The 19,801-nt window shown below is 43.7% G+C and overlaps 1 protein-coding gene across 3 annotated transcripts in view; it reads left to right on the forward strand.

Annotated features, from left to right (window-relative positions):
- PDE2A (phosphodiesterase 2A) overlaps positions 1-19,801 on the forward strand; it is a 218,054-nt gene that overhangs the window by 149,621 nt on the left and 48,632 nt on the right. For 2 of the 3 annotated variants that reach the window (XR_014175372.1, XM_081952869.1), the window contains exons 4-13: positions 630-739; positions 985-1,040; positions 4,230-4,289; positions 6,452-6,572; positions 7,370-7,422; positions 9,712-9,786; positions 12,009-12,050; positions 13,143-13,211; positions 14,382-14,512; positions 15,553-15,664. Coding sequence is in view for 2 of the 3 variants with exons in the window: in XM_081952869.1 (XP_081808995.1) it covers positions 630-739; positions 985-1,040; positions 4,230-4,289; positions 6,452-6,572; positions 7,370-7,422; positions 9,712-9,786; positions 12,009-12,050; positions 13,143-13,211; positions 14,382-14,512; positions 15,553-15,664 (829 nt within the window). In the remaining variant the exon portion in view is untranslated. The remainder of the gene's footprint in view (positions 1-629; positions 740-984; positions 1,041-4,229; positions 4,290-6,451; positions 6,573-7,369; positions 7,423-9,711; positions 9,787-12,008; positions 12,051-13,142; positions 13,212-14,381; positions 14,513-15,552; positions 15,665-19,801) is intronic. The other variant, XM_081952870.1, reaches the window with a different exon arrangement.

Below are 19,801 nucleotides of genomic sequence, written 5' to 3' on the forward strand. Positions count from 1 at the left end.
TTTCTACACATGATCAGATCGCAGACATGCTTAACAAACCACTCGCCGCAAATCAACACGAGTATCTGCGAAAGAAGATGTGCCTTAATTGATGATTTGATGATGTCAGCCCAGACTAGCAAAAGAAGGGGTGTCACGATGTTAAAAAGTTTGCTAGGCCTGAACTGCCTGAATTGACACTCAAGAGTTAAACTAAGAAAGCTTTATTGCGCAGGTCATAAAACAAAAAAAGGTTCTTATCTGAAAGTGATTTATTGCGCACGCGTTACACATTCCAAATTCCTCTCTTCTTTGTTCGGCAGCCAACTTTGGCAAACGTAGCTTTCATTATCAAAATGTAACCAATTAGTTATTTTCTGTTTCATTTACTTTTATTATTTTATTATTAAAGTTTGTTTATTAATTAGAATACTTTAAAGACTTATTTTTCTCAATATCTCAAGAGATATGCGGAAGGGAATCAGCCACGGTCCATTGATCTCCAACAGGGTGTTTTTTCCCCTGACAGGTTTCCCCTTAAGCCATTCATCCCGGGCTCTCCTTCCCAGTTGGAAATCAAGGAATTGAATTGGGATTTACGTTCCATATTTGCTTCTGTTTTTGATTAAATCCCCTTTTCGTCCTTCCAGAGATGCCGTCCTTCAGCAGAAGAGGGTGGCTTGCAACGGCCTGCCATTGGCCGAGCTGCAGGGCAAGCCAGTGGCCGGCTTGGCTGCCCCCTTAGCCCCCGGCAAGCAAGGTAAGAGAGTGACGGATTCACTTAACAACAAAAGAGTTTGTAAAAGTGGGCCTGACTCGCTTAACAATGACCTCGCTTAACAACGGAACTTCTGATCTCCAATCGTGGTCATAAATCAGGAACTAGGACTGTAAGTTGATAGTTTTAGCCCTTAGTTGCCCAGGACTGAATAATGTTAGCCTTCTCCCATTTGGCTAAAAACATTCATTTTAATTCTTCCTCCTTTTTTCTCTGTTTTTTTGCAGTGTTAATTAATCCTCTGGTGGACAAGAATTCCGGGACGGTGGTCTGTGTTATCCTGGTGAGTATCTGGGGAGGGGCAGGTGGAAAACATCCCTGGAAATCTGACTGTGTGGCACGTAATGTCATACAAGTGTCCTTAGGAAGGGGAGGGCAAAAAAGTCAAGATGGCAGCTCACATCTGGCTGCCATCTTGGCCTCTTTGACCTTTACCTCCCAATGAGAAGCTTCAACAAACGGTATGAGGTTCTGCTCAGCTGTTGCCCACAGGTGAGCCACTCAAGTGACTTTACAACCGGTGGACTTCAACTCCCAGAATTCCTGAGCTAGGCTGGCTCAGGAATTCTGGGAGTTGAAGTCCACCAGTTGTAAAGGCACCGTAGCTACACACCTTGGCCATTGCCTGCCCCTTTGGCAATAACGGTGCATCTAGGGTGTCAGTTATGGGCCCACCGCAGGTAGTCCTTGATTTACGACCGGTCACTTAGGGACTGTTCGAAGTTACAACGGACCTCTACTTGGGAAGAGTACTTACAACCTGGATTCAAAGTTTACTCTAAAACTGATAGATAGAGTAACAGAGATGGAAAGGACCTTGGAGGTCTTCTAGTCCAACCCCCTGCCTAGACAGGAAACCTTACACCATTTCAGACAAATGGCTATCCAACATCTTCTTAAAAACCTCCAGTGTTGGAGCATTCACAACCTCTGGAGGCAAGTTGTTCCACTGATTAATTGTTCTACAATTGCTCCCTGCAATCACATAATGAAAATTAGTACCACTCTACACAACCCTAGTAAGATCACCCGCTGAAAATATTGCAACCAACTTTGCTCACCACGCTATAAAAAAGATGTTGAGACTTTGGAAAAAGTACAGAGGAGACCAACTGCGAGGATCAAAGGCCGGTTGCTGGAATTGGGTTTGGCCAGTCTAGAGAGAATAAATAAAATAAAATTTGAAAAAGAAATAAAAAGAAGAAGAAAAGAAGAAACAGGAGTGACATCTTCCAGTATTTGAGGGGCTGCCACAAAGAGGAGGGAGTAAATTTATTTTCCAAAGCCCCGAAGGCAGGAGGAGAAGCAATGGGTGGAAACTCATCAAGGAGAGAAGCAACCTGGAATTAAGGAGAAACTTCCTAAGAGTGAGGACAATTAACCAGTGGAACAGTTTGCCACCAGAAGTTGTGGGTGCTGCATCACTGGAGGCTTTTAAGAAGAGACTGGACAGCCAATGAAATGCTGTAGGGTCTCCTGCTTGAGTAGGGGCTGGACTAGAAGACCTCCAAAATCAGAGTGAAAATACAGATGACAACTTCCAGTTTTCTGCGAAACCACGCACCACAACGAGCCTTAGCTCACTTCACAACCTTGGCACGTTCCACTGAAAAAAGGTGGGGGGGAAATCAGATCGCTTTTACGACCGTCCTGACTTAACGACTATGATGGACAGGCTCCATTATGGTCATAAATTGAGAACTCCCTATAAAGGCACGGATTACATGTGAAAATTGCTCTGTAGGATGCCAGGAAGGGGGGAAAAACAGCGTATGAAACACAGAATAAATTCTTGGTTTGTTTCCACGTCAAGTTTTCCTGTTTTTTGTTTGTTTTGCTTTACGGGGAAGAAAAGGCTGGATGGAGAAGACAGCCGAGATCCATTTTTAACCAAGTTTCTTAAGAGCTTTGATGGATTATTTCTTCTTTCTGAATTATTGATGCTTATTGATCGATGGATCACAGTCTGGATATCATACACATCAGGGTTTCTGGTTATCTTTGCGTTTTGCTCCTTAAATCTTTTGCCCTGGCTGCTTTTTTGCTTTTGGACCAAGCTGTTTCGGATCGATTTACAGAAGGGGAAAACAAAACCAGAATATCTCTCTTATTACCACTGGTTTTATCCCTTCTTGTCTCATTCTCATCCTAGCCGTGGGATTCCACAGGAAAACAAATGGGGGTGAAATAACTGTCCCTCTCTATGAGCGAGAGCGGCACTTAAGAAGTCTGATACATAAACAAAATAAAGAAAAGTATATATCACACACCTCCTGACCATGGAAACCTTGCCCTCTTGGGCTCTAGACTACCGCAATGAGAGTCTTCATGGGGCTTCCCTAGAGGATGACTTGGAGGCCTCAGGGTTAGGGTTAGGGTTAGGGCTAACGCCTTAACCCTGGATCCTGGATGGTTTAATTCCACTGGTGTTTATTTTTTTATATAAATTGAAATATCAGTGAAATTAGAAGTTAATAAAATAAAATAAAAACCAATTCAATTCAATTAATTAAACTAGTGCTCCTGTTGTACTAGTTTTTAGTATGTCTGTTTATTAACTAAAATATGAATTAAATTGATTCAAATGAAAGTAAAACAGAACAAATTAAATTTATGTCAGGCCTGCAGCCGTCTTTTCTTTTGGGTCTCTGGCCTGCCACCCTTTCTATTATTCCACTATGCATTTTCTATGGTGGGAAAATGGGAGGGGGAGATTGTACGGAGTTAGATGATATGTAGCCATAACAAAATACTTTCTAGAAAGCCAAGGTCATCCTTTGACTTGCGTCTCTGCACCTGACCAGAACTGGATGGGTGGAAGCTGCCAGTGTGGCAGTGGGAGATGGGACCATGGGATGGACTGGTGGGTGTGGGGGCAAAGATCTTGAACTTTCAAATGGGTGGGGAAAACCGAGAAGCTTTCAGATTCGGGTTTCCCCAGCTGTGCCAACGTGTCTCTCTCCATAAATTGGAACTTTTGAGCAATAGTTTGCCTTGGACTCTGATTTAATTTTGGATGCTATTTGGAACCCTGATGATTTATTCATTAAAATTCTCTTTCTGTAGAGATTCCCAGTCATCCAGGTGATGGTTGTCCCAAAAGTGCTTTTTCAGGAGGCAACTGGACTTTCTTGTTAACAATAAAATCCTCTTTCTTTCTTTCTTGTTTGATTCTTATTTGTTTTAATTCTTACCTTTGTCTGTTGTCCATTTCACTAACAGCAACTCTGGCTGGGGAATTCTGGGAGTTGAAGTCCAGCCATCTTAAAGTGGCCGAGGCTGAGAACAGCTCTTGTCGTAGGAATGACGCTCTGATTACAATGTAATGGGCTTTGTAGTGCTTTGGGTCCTTTTCGCCCCCATTTCCCACCCCTTTGCAATGTCGTTTTTTTTTAAAATTCCCACCTGGTGCTCTGCACATGCTCTCAGTATATCCATTCCTCTGTTGATTTCTTCACTTTAATTTCCCCAGGTTTACTGCGGGCAACTTTCGGACTCAGATGAACAAAACTTACGGGCTTTGGAGAAGCATGTAAGTAAACCCCTCTTTCGTAAAATCCTTGGGGAACTTTTGGGGGGGATCTCTCCCCCTTTCTTCTGCCTCCTGACATCACAACAACGAAATTACAGGTAAATCTCGACTCACAACCACAGCTGAGGCCAAAATTCCACCGCTAAGCAAGGAGATTGTTAAGTGGCAAGTGACTCATATTTACGACGGTCACGGTGTCCCGGGGTCATGTGATTTGAGGCCTTCTGACAAGCAAATTCATTGAGGGGGCCAGATTCACTTAACAATCGAGCTGCTAAGTTAACAACTACAGTGATTCACTTAACAACTGTGGCAAGGAAGGTTGTAAAAATGGGGCAAAACTCACTTCACAACTGTCCTGCTTAACAAGAGATATTTGGGGGCTCAGTGGTGTTCATAAATCGAGGGCTTCAACTGTAAGTTCTAACTTTTGAGGGCCCTGCTTCTAGGCACATTAAGTGTTCACACCAGTTGCATTTACACAGAATGCTTCAACCAGGGTTGGTAAAACACTGGAGTTGAGATAGAATAGAATAGAATAGAATAGAATGGGATGGGATGGGATGGAATGGAAGAGGAAGAGAAGAGAAGAGAAGAGAAGAGAAGAGAAGAATGGAATGGAAGAAGGGAAGGGAATAGAATAGAATAGAATAGAATAGAATAGAATAGAATAGAATAATAAATATAGAATGGAAGGGAAGAGAAGAGAGAATGGAATGGAATGGAAGAAGGGAATGGAATGGAATGAATAGAATAGAATAGAATAGAATAATAAATATAGAATGGAAGGAAAGAGAAGAGAGAATGGAATGGAATAGGAAGAGAAGAGAAGAGAAGAGAAGAGAAGAGAAGAGAAGAGAGAATGGAATGGAATGGAAGAAGGGGATGGAATGGAATGAATAGAATAGAATAGAATAGAACAGAATAATAAATATAGAATGGAAGGGAAGAGAAGAGAATGGAATGGAATGGAATGGAATAAAACGGAGTAGAATAGAATAGAATTCTTTATTGGCCAATTGTGATTGGACATACAAGGGATTTGTCTTTAGTCCATATGCTCTTTGCACAGGCATGGAATCAAAACTACGTGAAGTCTTAGTACCGCTTTGCAAAGTAAGGCCACGCCTGGAATGCTGCAACCCATTTTGGTCACCACAAGTTACAAAAAAGATGTGGAGACTCTAGATAAATTGCAGAGAAGAGCAACAAAAACATATATGAAGAACGGTTGCAGGATTTGGGTTTGGCCAGCCCAGCGAAAAGAAGGACTAGCGGGGACCTGATGGCAGTGCTCCAGTATTTGAGAGGCTGCCACAATGAAGAGTGGGGGAGGGGGGGCAACTTATTTTCAAAGCACCAGAAGACAAGAAGCAGCAAATGGAAACTAATCAAGGGGAGAAGCAACCTGAAATTAAGCAGAAACTTCCTAAGAGTGAGGACAATTAGCCAGTGGAACAGCTTGCCACCAGAAGTTATGGATGCTTCATTACTGGACAGTTTTTAAGAAAAGATTGGACAGGCACCTATCTGAAATGGTATAGGTTCCCCTGTTTGAGCAGAGGGCTGGACTAGAAGACCTTCAAGGTCTTGATTCTGATTCTGAATCTAGGTTGGAGTTACCAGGTAAACCCAGTCTTGGGAAAACCCTGGCGAGGGGTGAATTAGGTACTCAGCGTTGTGTGAATGGAGCCAAGTGGGCTTCCTTGTTTTCCCAATGAGTTATTTAGCCTCTTTTAGCTAAACTGGGTTGTTTTAAAACAGGAAGGACGTCTTCATTTGTGAAGGTGGGGGTCAGGCCTGCAGCCATCTTTCCTTTGGGGTCTTGGGCCTCCCACCCTTTCTATTCTTCTGCTATGCCTTTTCTATGGTGGGGAAATGGGAGGCGGTTAGATGATATGTAGCCATAACAACATTCTTTCTAAAAAGCCAAGGTCATCCTTTCTCTTGGCACCTCTGCACCTGACTGGAACTGGTGGGTGTGGGGGGCAAGATCTTGAACTTTCAGCCGGGTGGGGAAACCGGGAAGCTTTCAGATTCGGGTTTTCCCAGATATACTAACATGGCTCTCTTCATCAATTGGAACTTTGAGCAATACTTTGCCTCGGACTCTGATTTACTTTTGGATGCTAATTGGGACCCTGACAAATGGTTTCTTTTAGATCCTGGTGTCCTACAAGCGTCTCCAAACCCTTCAGAAGTTGCAGTCTTGCCAGGCCAAACCTGCGGAGCCCCCCAGGAGCAGCTACAGTGAGCTGGACAGCAAAATCCTGCAGTTGTGCGGTAAGGACAGACGGCCGGCCATAGACTTTGACGGGCAGGAGGGACCATCGCTAACCAACGTTGTGTACAGAGAGTCCTCCACTGACTCAGGAATTCTGGGAGTTGAAGTGCGCAGGCCACAAAGGGGCCGTAGTTCCCCAGCCCTGATTCCAGAAACAGAGCAAACTTTACCAGTTATAATACAGAAAATCCTCGACTTATAACCGTTCGTTTAGTGACCATTCAAAGTTACAACGGCATTGAAAAAGTGACCACTTTTTTCACCACTGTTGCAGCATTCCCCGCAGTCAAAATGATCAAAATTCGGACACTTAGAAACTGACTCGTATTTATGACGGTCGCAGTGTCTCGGGGTGGGGTGGGGTTAGTGATCCCCTTTGGAGACCTTCCGAGGAGCGAAGTCAGCAGGGAAGCCAGATGCGCTTAACGACCAACTTAAGAACTGCGGCGATTTGTTTAACGACTGTGGCAAGAAAGGCCGTGAAACAGGGCGACACTCCCTTAAAAACTCCCTCGCATAGCGACAGAAATCTGGGGCGGAATTATGTTCCTAAGTCAAGGGCCACCCCTGTCTCTGTATTTGCTGCGTTGCGTAATTCAGTCTGTCGTATATAAGGAACCTGTCTCATTTTTTACTATATGTGGACCTGGCTGAACCTTTTCTTTCTCCTTTTACTCGTTTTACTTTACCCACCGTTGATGGGTGATATGTGCCACTCGGTGTTGTGCATCGAGCATGCCAGCTTTGTCATTCCAATCACTCAGTTGGTAAAATTTGCACCTGTGTTGCCTTTCAGGAGAACTATATGATCTGGATGCAGCCTCCCTCCAGCTCAAAGTCATTAATTACGTGAGTAATTAGCATTTTCTGAGTCTTGGTCACCTCTGGATGGCGGGTTTCCTGTTTGATCCATCTTTGTGTTGGAGGAAATGTCCTTCTGGGTTCAGTTCCAAGTTTGGGGGGGAGGGAGACACTGGAGACACGGAAGCTGCTTGGAAAGATGGTTTAATGGTGGACAGGGTCAGGTGGCTTGAGCTCCTGAGCAGGAAAGGGGGATCAGCAGATGCTTCCAGATGTTGGGTGAAGAAGAAAAAGAGGCAGAGATGCTGAATGTTCCTGTTTTTTTATATTCTCTGTTCAGTCCCACTTCTCTGTTTCCTGTTCCTGTGTAAGAAATGTATTCTGATTGGTTGTCAGACTCCCAGGGGTTGAAAAGGGGAGACTTAGCTAACTTTGTAGGTTGTGTCTTTTGAATTAATGTTTGGTTGAGCCTGGCTTTCTTCCCAGGTGCCCTGTGGTGAGATGGGTCAAAGGCCCATACTATCATGCCTTAACCCCATCTCCCCTGAAGGGGGAGAACTTTGTTATGTAGAGTAGACTGGCTCAGGCCTTTTAATGGCCCACTGACAAAGGTGGGGGCTGTTAGGTAAGCTCCCCGTTAGGAGAGCGAGTGTGCAGAGAAGCGTAATGAGAGTGGTGTGGAAGAACACGCACAAACCAGCATACAGGGACATCGAATAGTAAAAGTAATAGTATTAGACCAGGGGTGTCCAAACTTGGGAACTTTAAGACTTGTGGAATTCTGGGAGTTAAAGTCCACAAGTCTTAAAGTTCCCAAGTTTGGACACCCCTGTATTAGACCAATTATACACAATGCTCGTTCGTTGCACCTTTGAAACTCTGCTATCTTCTTGGCATCCTCCTCGTCATCTGGATCCCAAGAAGTCACGTCCGGTGGATTCTGTACAGCACCCCATAATCCCTCACTGCGCAGGAGTAGGCTGACAGATACCCTATCATTCTTCCCTTCCCTCCGTCCAATCAGAGCTGAAGAGACTTCTTGGATGAGAAGCGAAACATCTTCAGAACAAAAAAAGACCAAGGAAATCCAGTTGCCTCCTGAAAAAGCACCTTTGGGTATATTTACTGTATCAGTAAAGTGGTTATCCAGTCTCTCCTTGAAAACCTCCAATGATGGAGCATTCTGGAAAGAAACTTCCTGCCGGTGAGAAAAATTAACCAGTGGAACAGCTTGCCACCAGAAGTTGTGGGCGCTCCATCACGGGAGGATTTCAAGAAGGGATTGGACAGCCATTTGTCTGAAATGGTAGAGGTTCTCCTGCTTGAGAAAGGGATTGGACTAGAAGACCTCCAAGGTCCCTTCCAACTCCCTTACACTGTGTTGAAGAATAAGTCAACCTCTTCAATGATAGTCCCTCAAGTATTGGAGGACTGCTATTCCGTCACTCCTAGTCCTTCTCTTCATTAATGTAGATATTCCCAGTTCCCTCAAACGTTTATGAATGTCAGGCCTGCAGCCATATTCCTTTTGAATCTTTGGCCTGCCACACTCTCTATTATTCTAATAGGCCTTTTCTATGGTGGGAAAATGGGAGGGGGGATTGTACGGAGTTAGATGATATGTAGCCATAACAACATTCTTTCTAGAAAGCCAAGGTCATCCTTTGTCTTTGCACCTGACCGGAACTGAATGGGAGGAAACTGCCAGCGTGGCAGTGGGAGATTGGACCATGCGATGGACTTGTGGGGGAAAGATCTTGAGCTTTCAACTGGATGGGGAAAACCAAGAAGCTTCAGATTCAGGTTTTCCCAGATGTGCCAACATGGCTCTCTTCATCAATTGGAACTTTGAGCAATACTTTGCCTCAGACTCTGATTTAATTTTGGATGCTATCTGGAACACCGACATTAACCCGAATCTGAAAGCTTCCCAGTTTCCCCCACCTAGTTGAAAGTCCAAGATCTTTCCTCCCCACCCACCCACAAGTCCATCCCATGGTCCAATCTCCCACTGCCACTCTGGCAGCTTCCACCCATCCAGTTCCGGTCAGGTGCAGAGACAAAGGATGACCTTGGCTTTCTAGAAAGAATGTTGTTATGGCTACCTATCGTCTAACTCCGTACAATCCCCCCTCCCATTTTCCCACCATAGAAAAGGCATAGTAGAAGAATAGAAAGAGTGGCAGGACACAGATCCCAAAAGGAAAGATGGCTGCAGGCCGGACAATGAGATATTTCAACCGCGAGACCCTGCCTTGGTCATCTCTGTTCAATTCCGAGCTATGGTTGTCTTGTTCAAGATTCTCCATGTTTCTTCTCCTCTTCCTCCTCCTCCAGCTGAAGCAGGAGACTCGGTCTCAGTGTTGCTGTCTTCTTTTAGTCTCAGAGGACAACAATCAACTCTTCTGTCAGGTGGGTGACATCTTCGCTGTGACATCCTTGCACGGCGTCTTCATAGGGCAGGGGTATCCAAACTTGGCAACTTTAAGACTTGTGGATTTCAACTCCCAGAATTCCCCAGCCAGCAGAGCTGGCTGGGGAATTCTGAGAGTTGAAGTCCACAAGTCTTAAAGTTGCCAAGTTTGGACACCCCTGTCATAGGGGACTCCAAAACCCCATTGGCTCTTCAACGTGGGAGAAGCTGAATCTGTCCTTTTGTGTTTTGTTTTTCCTCCCTCCAACGATTGCTGGGTAAGGAGGGGCACCTGGGGTGCTAAAGGTTGTAAATTCAATTCAATTTTTCATGGGATTTCATTTCATTGCAGCACCACAAGCTTAGACTAATCGAAATGTTCAGAAGAGTTTTGTTTTTTTAAATTACATCTTCTTTGGCTCAGAATGGTGTAAAAGGATTGCAGTGTCCTGAATTTAATTGTTTAATTAATTAATTTGGGGTGTTTTTCTTTTTTTTCATTTCATTGTAACATTATAAATTTGCAATACTTGAAATGTTCAGAAAACTTTTTTTTGTTTGTTTACACCTTTGGCTCAGAATGGCGTAAAGGATTGCAAAAGTTGTGACCTGAATTTGAATAATATAAATTTAATTATTTAATTAATTAATTTGAGGGTGGTTTTTTTCATTTCATTGTAACATTATACATTTGCAATACTTGAAATATTCGGAATTATTTTGTTTGTTTACACCTTCTTTGGCTCAGAACAGTGTAAAGGATTGCAAAAGTTGTGACCTGAATTTGAATAATATAAAGTAAAATATAATAATGTAATGTAACATTATGTTATGTTATGCTGTGCTATGCTATGTTATGATTCAAGGCAATAGGTTATTACATTACATTACAATACAGTATAATTTTTTTAAATTTTTCATTTAACAACATTACAATACTTGAAATACCTTGAAATAATCAAATCAAACACATTTGTTACATGTTATGGCTATATTTACTTACTTATTTAAGGATCAAATTTGTGCACCATCCGTGTCATTTAAAAGACTCTGGGCAGTTTACCCTAAAAACACAGAAAGAGTAAAAAAAAAAAAAAACAGAGCTTAAAAACAGAATTGCAAGAATGAATTGTAAGAATGAATAATCTACCATCATTCCAGAATCAATAAGCTTGCGATTTGGCTCTCTGCATGTTTAAAACTTGAATTCTATCTCTCGCTCTTTTTCCCAGCCAGTCATAGTCCTTGCTTTGAACACCATTTTTCAATTGTAAACTGTTTTGTTATGTTTCCATTGTTCATTTAATATAGCTCTCTTAGCACCTAGCAATCAAAATGGAATAAGATCTTGAGTAATCAATTTAGCATTCTCTCCCTCAAAGAAATAACCTCAATCCAGGAAATGCTTTTTGTCTAATTATTGATCTTACTTCCTGGAATATTTGTGAGATGGACAGCTATATAAATTGGATGAGATAAAGAGAGACAGACAGACCAATAGGCAAGAGAAAGAAATGGAAGGTAGATAGAGGAGAGTTAGAAATTATAGAAGAGGAAGACAGATTAGATAGGTAAATAGGTAGGAAGGTAGGTAGGTAGGTAGGTAGGTAGGTAGGTAGATTATAGATAGATAGATAGATAGATAGATGATAGATAGATAGATAGATAGATAGATAGATAGATAGATAGATAGATAGATAGATAAGAGAGAGAGATATGAGATAGAGATGGTAGGGGTAGATAGATAGAGCTAGAGATAATGAAAGAAAGACAGACAGACACGATAGACTGATAGATAGATAGAGACAGAGAAATAGATGAAGACAGACAGACAGGAAAGGGAGAGAACGACAGAGACATATGATAGATAGGCAGGGAGGGAGGGAAGAAGGGAGGGAAGAAGGGATGGATGGAGCAGTTTGGCTCCAGAGGTTATGGGTGCTTCACTGCCTTGAGCTATGCTGGTTGAGGAATTCTGGGAGTTGAAGTCCTTAAGTTTTAAAATGGACACATTTGGAGACCCATATGTTCTAATGGGATGGGAAATGATAGGAAAAAATTCTGGTTTTTTTTTCTGACCAGTCCAAATTTTTGTCACTCTTCCTCCCAACGGACTTTGCAGGCAACAAACTCCTCCAAATCTCCCATCTTTCCATGCCATTCCCTTCCGATTCCTTCTCCTTTTTCCACATCTCAGTTGCCTTCTCCTTCTTTCTTGCAGGTGGTTGGAGAAAAAGTTTTGGAGGAGGACATGAGCTTCCCCGTAAGTTGTTAAACCCAACCCTCTCCTTGTGAGGCTCAAGTTGTGTGCTAATCCTGCCTAAAGTAGAGTCTTCCACACACAACACCAGAAGAAGAATTCTCAGCCTTAAGAGAGCTCCAAGTTGACCTTGCAATGAAAAAAAAGATGTGCAAAAAATTATAGATGTGTTGTGAAGTCATGACAAAGATGTGAAGGAGGCATGTTGTGTTTGTCTCCAACGTTTTCCTGAACATTTGAAATAAGTTAGAAACAAAGCAACAGATTATTCTGAATCCCATCAGTCAATCAAAAGCTAATTAAGTCTTGTGAAATCTCTCAGGATTAAAAAGGCAAGAATAACATCTGGCACGATGAAGGTGGCCTTTTTTGCTTGACGTTGAGGTTCTCCAGCTGGAGATCCCATAAAATTAAAATGCAAGAAGTTTCTCGATTTGCATTTATTATGGATTGTGAGGGGTCCTTCATGCTCTCCAAACTTGTTTGCTTTTTTGAAGATGTTTCATGACCCAAAGTAGGTAACATCGTCACTAACACTGATGATGTTCCCTAGTTGGGTCATGAAACATCTGCAAGAAAACAAGCACAGGGAGCACCAAGGACTCCTCATGTCCACCCCAAACTGCAAATATTCTCCTTTAGAGGGGATCATGGTTTGTTGTCCATGATCCCCTCTAGCAATTCTGAGCAGCTTACATCTCGTGGAATCCTAAGACAGGCAAGAGAATGGTCCAACCAAATCCCACATCAGTTCTGGCCTTCATTGATCTTACACACTTTGTTCTGCAGACTATTTTTTGTTGATGATGGATGGACCTTCTCATATGAATGCAGAGACCACTTTCCATAGATCCCAAGAACCTTGGTTGACCTCTACCTTGGGAAGGGAATCTTCTTCTCCCACCAAAGGGAAAGAGTCTTCTCCAGACATTCAGATGTTCCACCAAAGCTGGGTTTCCTAGCTCTGAAGTCCTACCTCCATCCCAGTCTCGATGTTTGGTTGTTCTCATTATCTCTCTTCCCCACAAGTCACTCTTTCTCTCCCTCCCTCCCTCTCTCTCCCTCTCTCTCTCTTTCTCTCTCTTTTCCACCCAGTTAACCGTTGGACACTTGGGAAAAGTTGTGGAAGTGAAGCAATCCCTGATCCTGCAAGACATCAGCGTGGTAGGTCCATCAGAAATGTTGGGTTGGGTTCCTGCCTTTGGGCCATAGTTCAGGTAGTCCTCAACTTACAACAGTTCAGTTAGTGACTGTTCAACATTCGAAGTGACATGGCCATTCTCCACATGTATGTTCATTGCAGAATCCCCATGGTCATGTGATCAAAATTCAGATGCTTTGCAACGGAGCAGGGGGCTGGACTAGAAGACCGCCAAGCACCCTTCCAGCTCTAGGATTCTATGAAATAGGTAGATAAGATACATATGATAGGTAGAAAGATAGATTAGACGGAGAGAGAGAGAGAGAGAGAGAGAGAGAGAGAGAGAGATGAGAGAGAAAAGAGAGATGAAAGAAGAGAGAGATAAAAAAGAGAAGAGAGAGATAGGAGATGATGGATGGATGGATGGATGGATGGATGGATAGATGATAGATGATAGATAGATGATAGATGATAGATAGATGATAGATGATAGATGATAGATGATAGATGATAGATGATAGAAATAGCTAGATAGATGATAGATAGATAGATAGATAGATAGATAGATAGATGATAGATAGATAGATAGATGATAGATAGATAGATAGATGATAGATAGATAGATAGATAGATAGATAGATAGATAGATAGATAGATAGATGATAGATAGATAGATGATAGATAGATAGATAGATAGATAGATAGATAGATAGATAGATAGATAGATATAGACAGACAGACAGACATATAGATAACAGAAAAACTGAGAGTATTCTGTTATTCTGACTCATAGTTATGACGGTCACAGCATCTCGGGGTCACACGATCCCCTTTTATGACCTTCTGACAAGCAGAGTCCATGGGGAAGCCAGATTCATTTATCAACCTTGCTACTAACTTAACAACTGCAGGGATTCGCTTAACAACGATGGCAAGGAAGGTCATAAATTGGGACAAAACTCTCCTCATCCTACATGCTGCTCAATTGTCTTTGTAAGTCGAGGGCTGCCCGTAATTTATGATGCTGCTTACATCAGGACAGCTTAAGCCTCTTAATTGAACTCCTTCATTGGGAGAAGGAAGTACAGATTCTCTGGTTGTTTTGCCCCCCCAGCGTCTCCTCGCAGAGCGTCTGATGAAGAGGAGATGCCACAACTGGTTGCTTCACACCAATGGTTCTCCTTTCGTTCCAGGAAGAGCACAAGCAACTGAACGCCATGTTGGGCTTTGAGGTGACCTCCATGCTGTGTGTCCCGGTGGTCAGCAGAGCCACCTCTCAGGTGGTGGCCTTGGCCTGTGCCTTCAACAAACTTGGTGGAGAAAGGTGAGTTGGGGACTCGGTTGTACTCAAAGGATCTTTCACGGAATTAACGGAGTTGAAAGGGACTTTGGAGGTCTTCTAGTCCAACCCGTTGCTCAGCCTTGAGACCCTATTCCATTCCAGACAAATGGTTGTCCAATCTCTTCTTAAAACACCTCCACTGTTGGAGCAAACACAACTTCTGGTGGCAAGCTGTTCCAATGGTTAATCATTCTCATTGTCAGGAAGTTTCTCCTTAGTTCCAGGTTGCTTCTCTCCTTGATTAGTTTCCATCCGTTGCTTCTTCTCCTGCCTTCAGGGGCTTTGGAGAATAGCTTGACCCCCTCTTCTTCTTTGGGGCAGCCCCTCAAAAACTGCTATCATGTCACCTTTAATCCTTCTGTCAGGCCTGCAGCCATCTTTTCTTTTGGATCTTTGGCCTGCCACACTTTCTATTATTCCACTATGCATTTTCTATGGTGGGAAAATGGGAGGGGGGATTGTACGGATTGAGATGATAGGTAGCCATAACAACGTTCTTTCTAGAAAGCAAAGGTCATCCTTTGTCTCCGCACCTCTGCACTTGGCCAGAACTAAATGGGTGGAAGCTGCCAGCGTGGCAGTGGAAGATGGACCATGGGATGGGACTTGTGGGTTGGGGAGGAAAGATCTTGAACTTTCAACTGGGTGGGGGAAACTGAGAAGCGTTCAGATTTGGGTTTTCCCAGATGTGCCAACATGGCTCTCTTTAATAAACTGGAACTTTGAGGAATGCTTTGTCTCAGACTCTGATTTAATTTTGGATACTATTTGGAACCCTGACACCTTCTTTTCATTAAACTAGACCAAGGGTCTCCAACCTTGGCCGCTTTAAGACTTGTGGACTTCAACTCTCAGAATTCCTCAGCCAGCAAAGCTGGCTGAGGAATTCTAGGAGTTGAAGTCCACAAGTCTTAAAGCGGCCAAGGTTGGGGACTCCAGAACGAGACCTACCCAGTTCCTGCAACCGTTCTTCCTATATTTTAGCCTCCAGTCCTCTAATCACCTTTGCTGCTCTTCTCCAGCTACACCGAAGCCGACGTGTACAAAATCCAGCATTGCTTCTGCTACACTTCGACGGTGTTGACCAGCACGTTGGCCTTCCAGAAGGAACAGAAACTCAAGTGGGAGTGTCAGGTAAGGACTGCACACCCACCTTTCCTGGGGCTTAGTTATCCCCTGGTAGCCCCCAGAACGAGCTGTCAGAGTCCCAAGGGATTCACCCGAAGGAAAGACACACCGAGGCACACGAGGTCCTCAAAGAACCGTTTATGGCAGTGATAGGGAGTCTTTTCGACACCGAGTGCCCAAACGTGCGTGCATTCACATGCGTAGGTACGCACTGGAGCGTGGGAAACCCAAAGATCAGCTGGACCATGGGCATGTGCACTCCGGCCAGCTGGTCTTTGGTTTTCCAGCACACACATACGTGCCGGCCAGCTGGTCTTCATGTGTGCTGGAGCACTGGAAACCCAAAGATCACCTGGCCAATACACAGATGCCTTTTTTGGGGGTGCTGTTTGTTGGACCGTTTTCGTCCCAAAAAATGGCCCCAAAGCAGCCTGAAAATGGTGCCAAAAACGGCCTGAAAATGCCCCCAAAACAGCCTGTTTTTTGGCCTGAAAAGTGGCCTGTTTTTTGCTGGTTTGTGGCCCATTTCTTCCCCAAAACAGCCTGGAAATAGTCCAAAATGGCCTGTTTTTGGCTTGAAAAGCAACCTGTTTTTTGGCTGGTTTTGGCCATTTTTGGGGCTGTTTTCTGGTGCTCCAGCACCTACGAAGACCAGCTGGCCAGCGTGCCAGTAACCAGAAGAGCAGCTGGAAATGGTGTGCATGCCCACAGAGAGGGCTCTGCGTGCCATAGGTTCGCCATCACGGGTTTATGGGATACATCATATCGGCACCAGACGATATCAGATTTCCCGCGGCTTTTAGCTAATTGAAAGTAAAAGTTTTCCCCTTCCCCCCAAGTCACTGGCCACGCTGTCCAATCCAGGGTCTGGCTGGTTGGTGGCTGGGTTACTGGCTCCTCCTCTGGGCGGCCACCAGTGAGGATGTCCTTGGTTCCCAGAGGAAAACTTGGTTGTTTTGGCTACATCTAACTATTCCTCCCCCCCTCCCCCCATTCTGAGGCAGCCTTGAAGCCTCCTTCTAATACTGAGATGTGTTGGGTTTGGAAGAGCCCATAATTCAAACAGCCAGGAGGTAGAAATATCTATAGCAGAGATGGCCAAGCTTTTCGGCACCGAGTCCCCAAACCGGAATGCGCTTGCACCCATCTGCATGTATGTGCACCAGAGCACCAGAAACCAAAGACCAGCCGGACGGTGTCCACATGCCTGTTTTTGGGCTGTTTTTCAGGCTGTTTGTTTTCAGGCCATTTTCCGCACCATTTTTCTGGCTGTTTTCTGGACCATTTTTGGGGCGTTTTCCAGCCTCTTTTCCAGGCTGTATTTGGGGCGTTTTTCAGGATGATTTCCGGGATGTTTTCTGGGCCATTTTTGGCTGTTTTCCAGCCTCTTTTCCAGGCTATATTTGGGGCGTTTTCCAGGCTGTTTTTCAGGCCATTTACAGGGCTGTTTTCCAGGATGTATTTGGGGCAATTTTCAGGATGATTTCCGGGATCTTTTCCAGACAGTTTTTTGGGCTGTTTTTCGAGCCGTTTTCCAGCACTCTGTCACCCGGGAAGACCATCTGGCCAGTTTGCCTGTGGCCACTGGAAACCAGAAGAGCAGCTGGTGATGGTGCATGTGGTTACAGAGATGTCTCTGCCTGCCACCTCTGGCACACATGCCGTAGTTTCGCCATCACAAATCTATAGGTTTCGGAAAAACTTTAATGTGTGGTCTGGGCTGCAACACTCTAAATGACCTCCAGGGGGCACCAGAAACGTTGTGCCTCTTTGCTGTCCCCTAATGGCTCTCTGATCATAATTGAATGCAGGAGAGGAAAATGACACACTCACACACACACACACACACACACACACACACACATTTCACTGGGAACTTTCAGCTCCCAACTTGCACACAAGGGATTCAGAACTGTGTCGGAGCTCCCTCTGGTGGTTCTGCTTGGGAAAAACATTGCAAACCTTTGGGAAAGTTGGCTCTTAAACTCCAAACAGCTGCGATATGTTTACCAAATGCTAATTTATTGTAAATCAGGTTAGGGACAAATTGTTACAGGACGAATCTATGTGGTCACTAAGAGTTGACGGCAACTTGGTGGCCCATAATCAAATCAACTTGATTGCAAATGCATTTGGGAACTGAGCAGGTGGATCAAGGTACGTGTAGGGTCTCCTCCTTGGGAGTGGGGGTGTTGAATCAGATGACCTGCAAGGTCCCTTCCAACTCTGTTAATCTGTTAAAGGAAATCTGAAAAGGTTCCTGCCGTCACATAACACAGAATGATAGAATAACAGAGTTGGGAGGGACCCTGGAGGTCATCTAGTCCAACCCCCTGCTGAAGCAGCAGACCCTGCACTATTTCAGACAAATGGCTCTCCAATCTCATCTTAAAAACTTCCAGTGTTGGAGCACCCACGATTTCTGACAGCAAATTGATTAGTTGCTCTCCCTGTCAGGAAATTTCTCTTTAATTCCAGGTTGCTTCTCTCTTTGATTAGTTTCCATCCGTTGTTTCTTGTCTTCCTTTCTGATGCTTTATAGAATAATTTGACTCCCTCTTCTTTGGGGCAGCCCCTCAAATATTGGAAAACTGCTATCATGTCACCCCCTAAGCCTTCTCGTCATTAGACCAGACACAACCAATTTCTGCAACCGTTCTTCCTATGTTTTATCCTCCAGCCCCCTAATAAAGAGCCCCCTTGCTCTTTTCTGCAATCTTTCCAGAGTCTCCACGTCTTTTTTATATTGTGGCAACCATAAGTGGATAAGTAGATCAACACCCTTGACTTACTTACAGAATGGAGCCATTTTTCTTATTCTCACTTAGACTTAGAATAACTTTAGGGTCACTTGGAATGTATTCTAATCGGCGTACCTAAAAATGAAATTTCATTGCATGCAGCTCTTAAAGGGTCACCACCCTCTAATATAACACTACATAGCCATGACAAGATAAATAGATAAAGAATGGGATGGGATGGGATGGAAGAGGATAGACTGTAGAATAGAGTAGAGTAGAGTAGAGTAGACTGTGGGATAGGAGAGGAAAGAATAGAATAAAATAGAATAGAATAGAAATAAGAATGAAAGGAATAGAATAGAATAGGAATAGAATAGAATAATGGAATAGAATGGAATGGAATAGAATAGAATAGAAATAAGACTGAAAGGAATAGAATAGAATAGAATAACTTTATAGTCACTTTGAATGTACACTAATCGGCATAAAATAAAATGAAATTTTGTTACATGCAGCTCTCAAAGGGTCTCCACCTCTAATATACACTACATACCCAATGACTGACTGACTGACTGACTGACTGACTGACTGACTGACTGAATGAATGAATGAATTCAGAATTATGCACGTACCCACAACAGATTGAACCAGAAGCTCATCCCAAGAGTTGAACTGGCACCGCCTATTCAGAGCAAAAGGTAGCTCAACAAGAGTCAGGTCAACCAAGCTTCTTACGTTGTGTGAATGCAGATGTGGGACTTCACCTGAAGGGATGAAGCTTGAAGGTCTGCTCTGTTCCACCTGTAGAGATATCAGGAGATGGAGAAATAAAATAGTTCATTCCTCTGTTTGCTTAAAATTTTTAAGCTGCCCTGACAGCTGAAGCTCTCTAGGTAGTTTATAATAAAAACACAGTTGAACACATAAACTCAAATAAAGTGCAAAATAAAGACATCACCCCGTGGAAAGGAGACAGCTGCAAGGCAGTCATTCAAAAAACTTCAAACAACCTCCATTAAAATGTCATTAAAATACAATTAAGCTGGTTAAAAGGCCTGAGACGACAGAAAGGCAGTCATCTAAACCTAAAAATCACAGGGCATAAACACAATTAAAATCAGATTAAGAGGTCTAGGAAAAGAGACACGTCTTCACCTAGGGTGAGAATGATGGTAACGGAGGTGCCAGGATGCCCTAGATGGTGTGCCACCACTGAAAAAGCTCTCCTCCTTAGTTGTGGGAGCTCCAACACTGGGGGTTTTTAAGAAGAGATTGGACAGGCATTTGTCTGAAATGGGATAGGGTCTCCTGCTTGGGGGGGGTGGAAGGGTGGACTAGAAGACCTCTGGGGTTCCTTCAACTCTGTTGTTCTCTTCTTTCCTCTTCTCTAACCTTCCTTCTT

Source organism: Natrix helvetica (assembly GCF_964273705.1).
Source record: "Natrix helvetica genome assembly, chromosome: 4".
Classification (NCBI taxonomy): Eukaryota; Metazoa; Chordata; class Lepidosauria; order Squamata; family Natricidae; genus Natrix; species Natrix helvetica.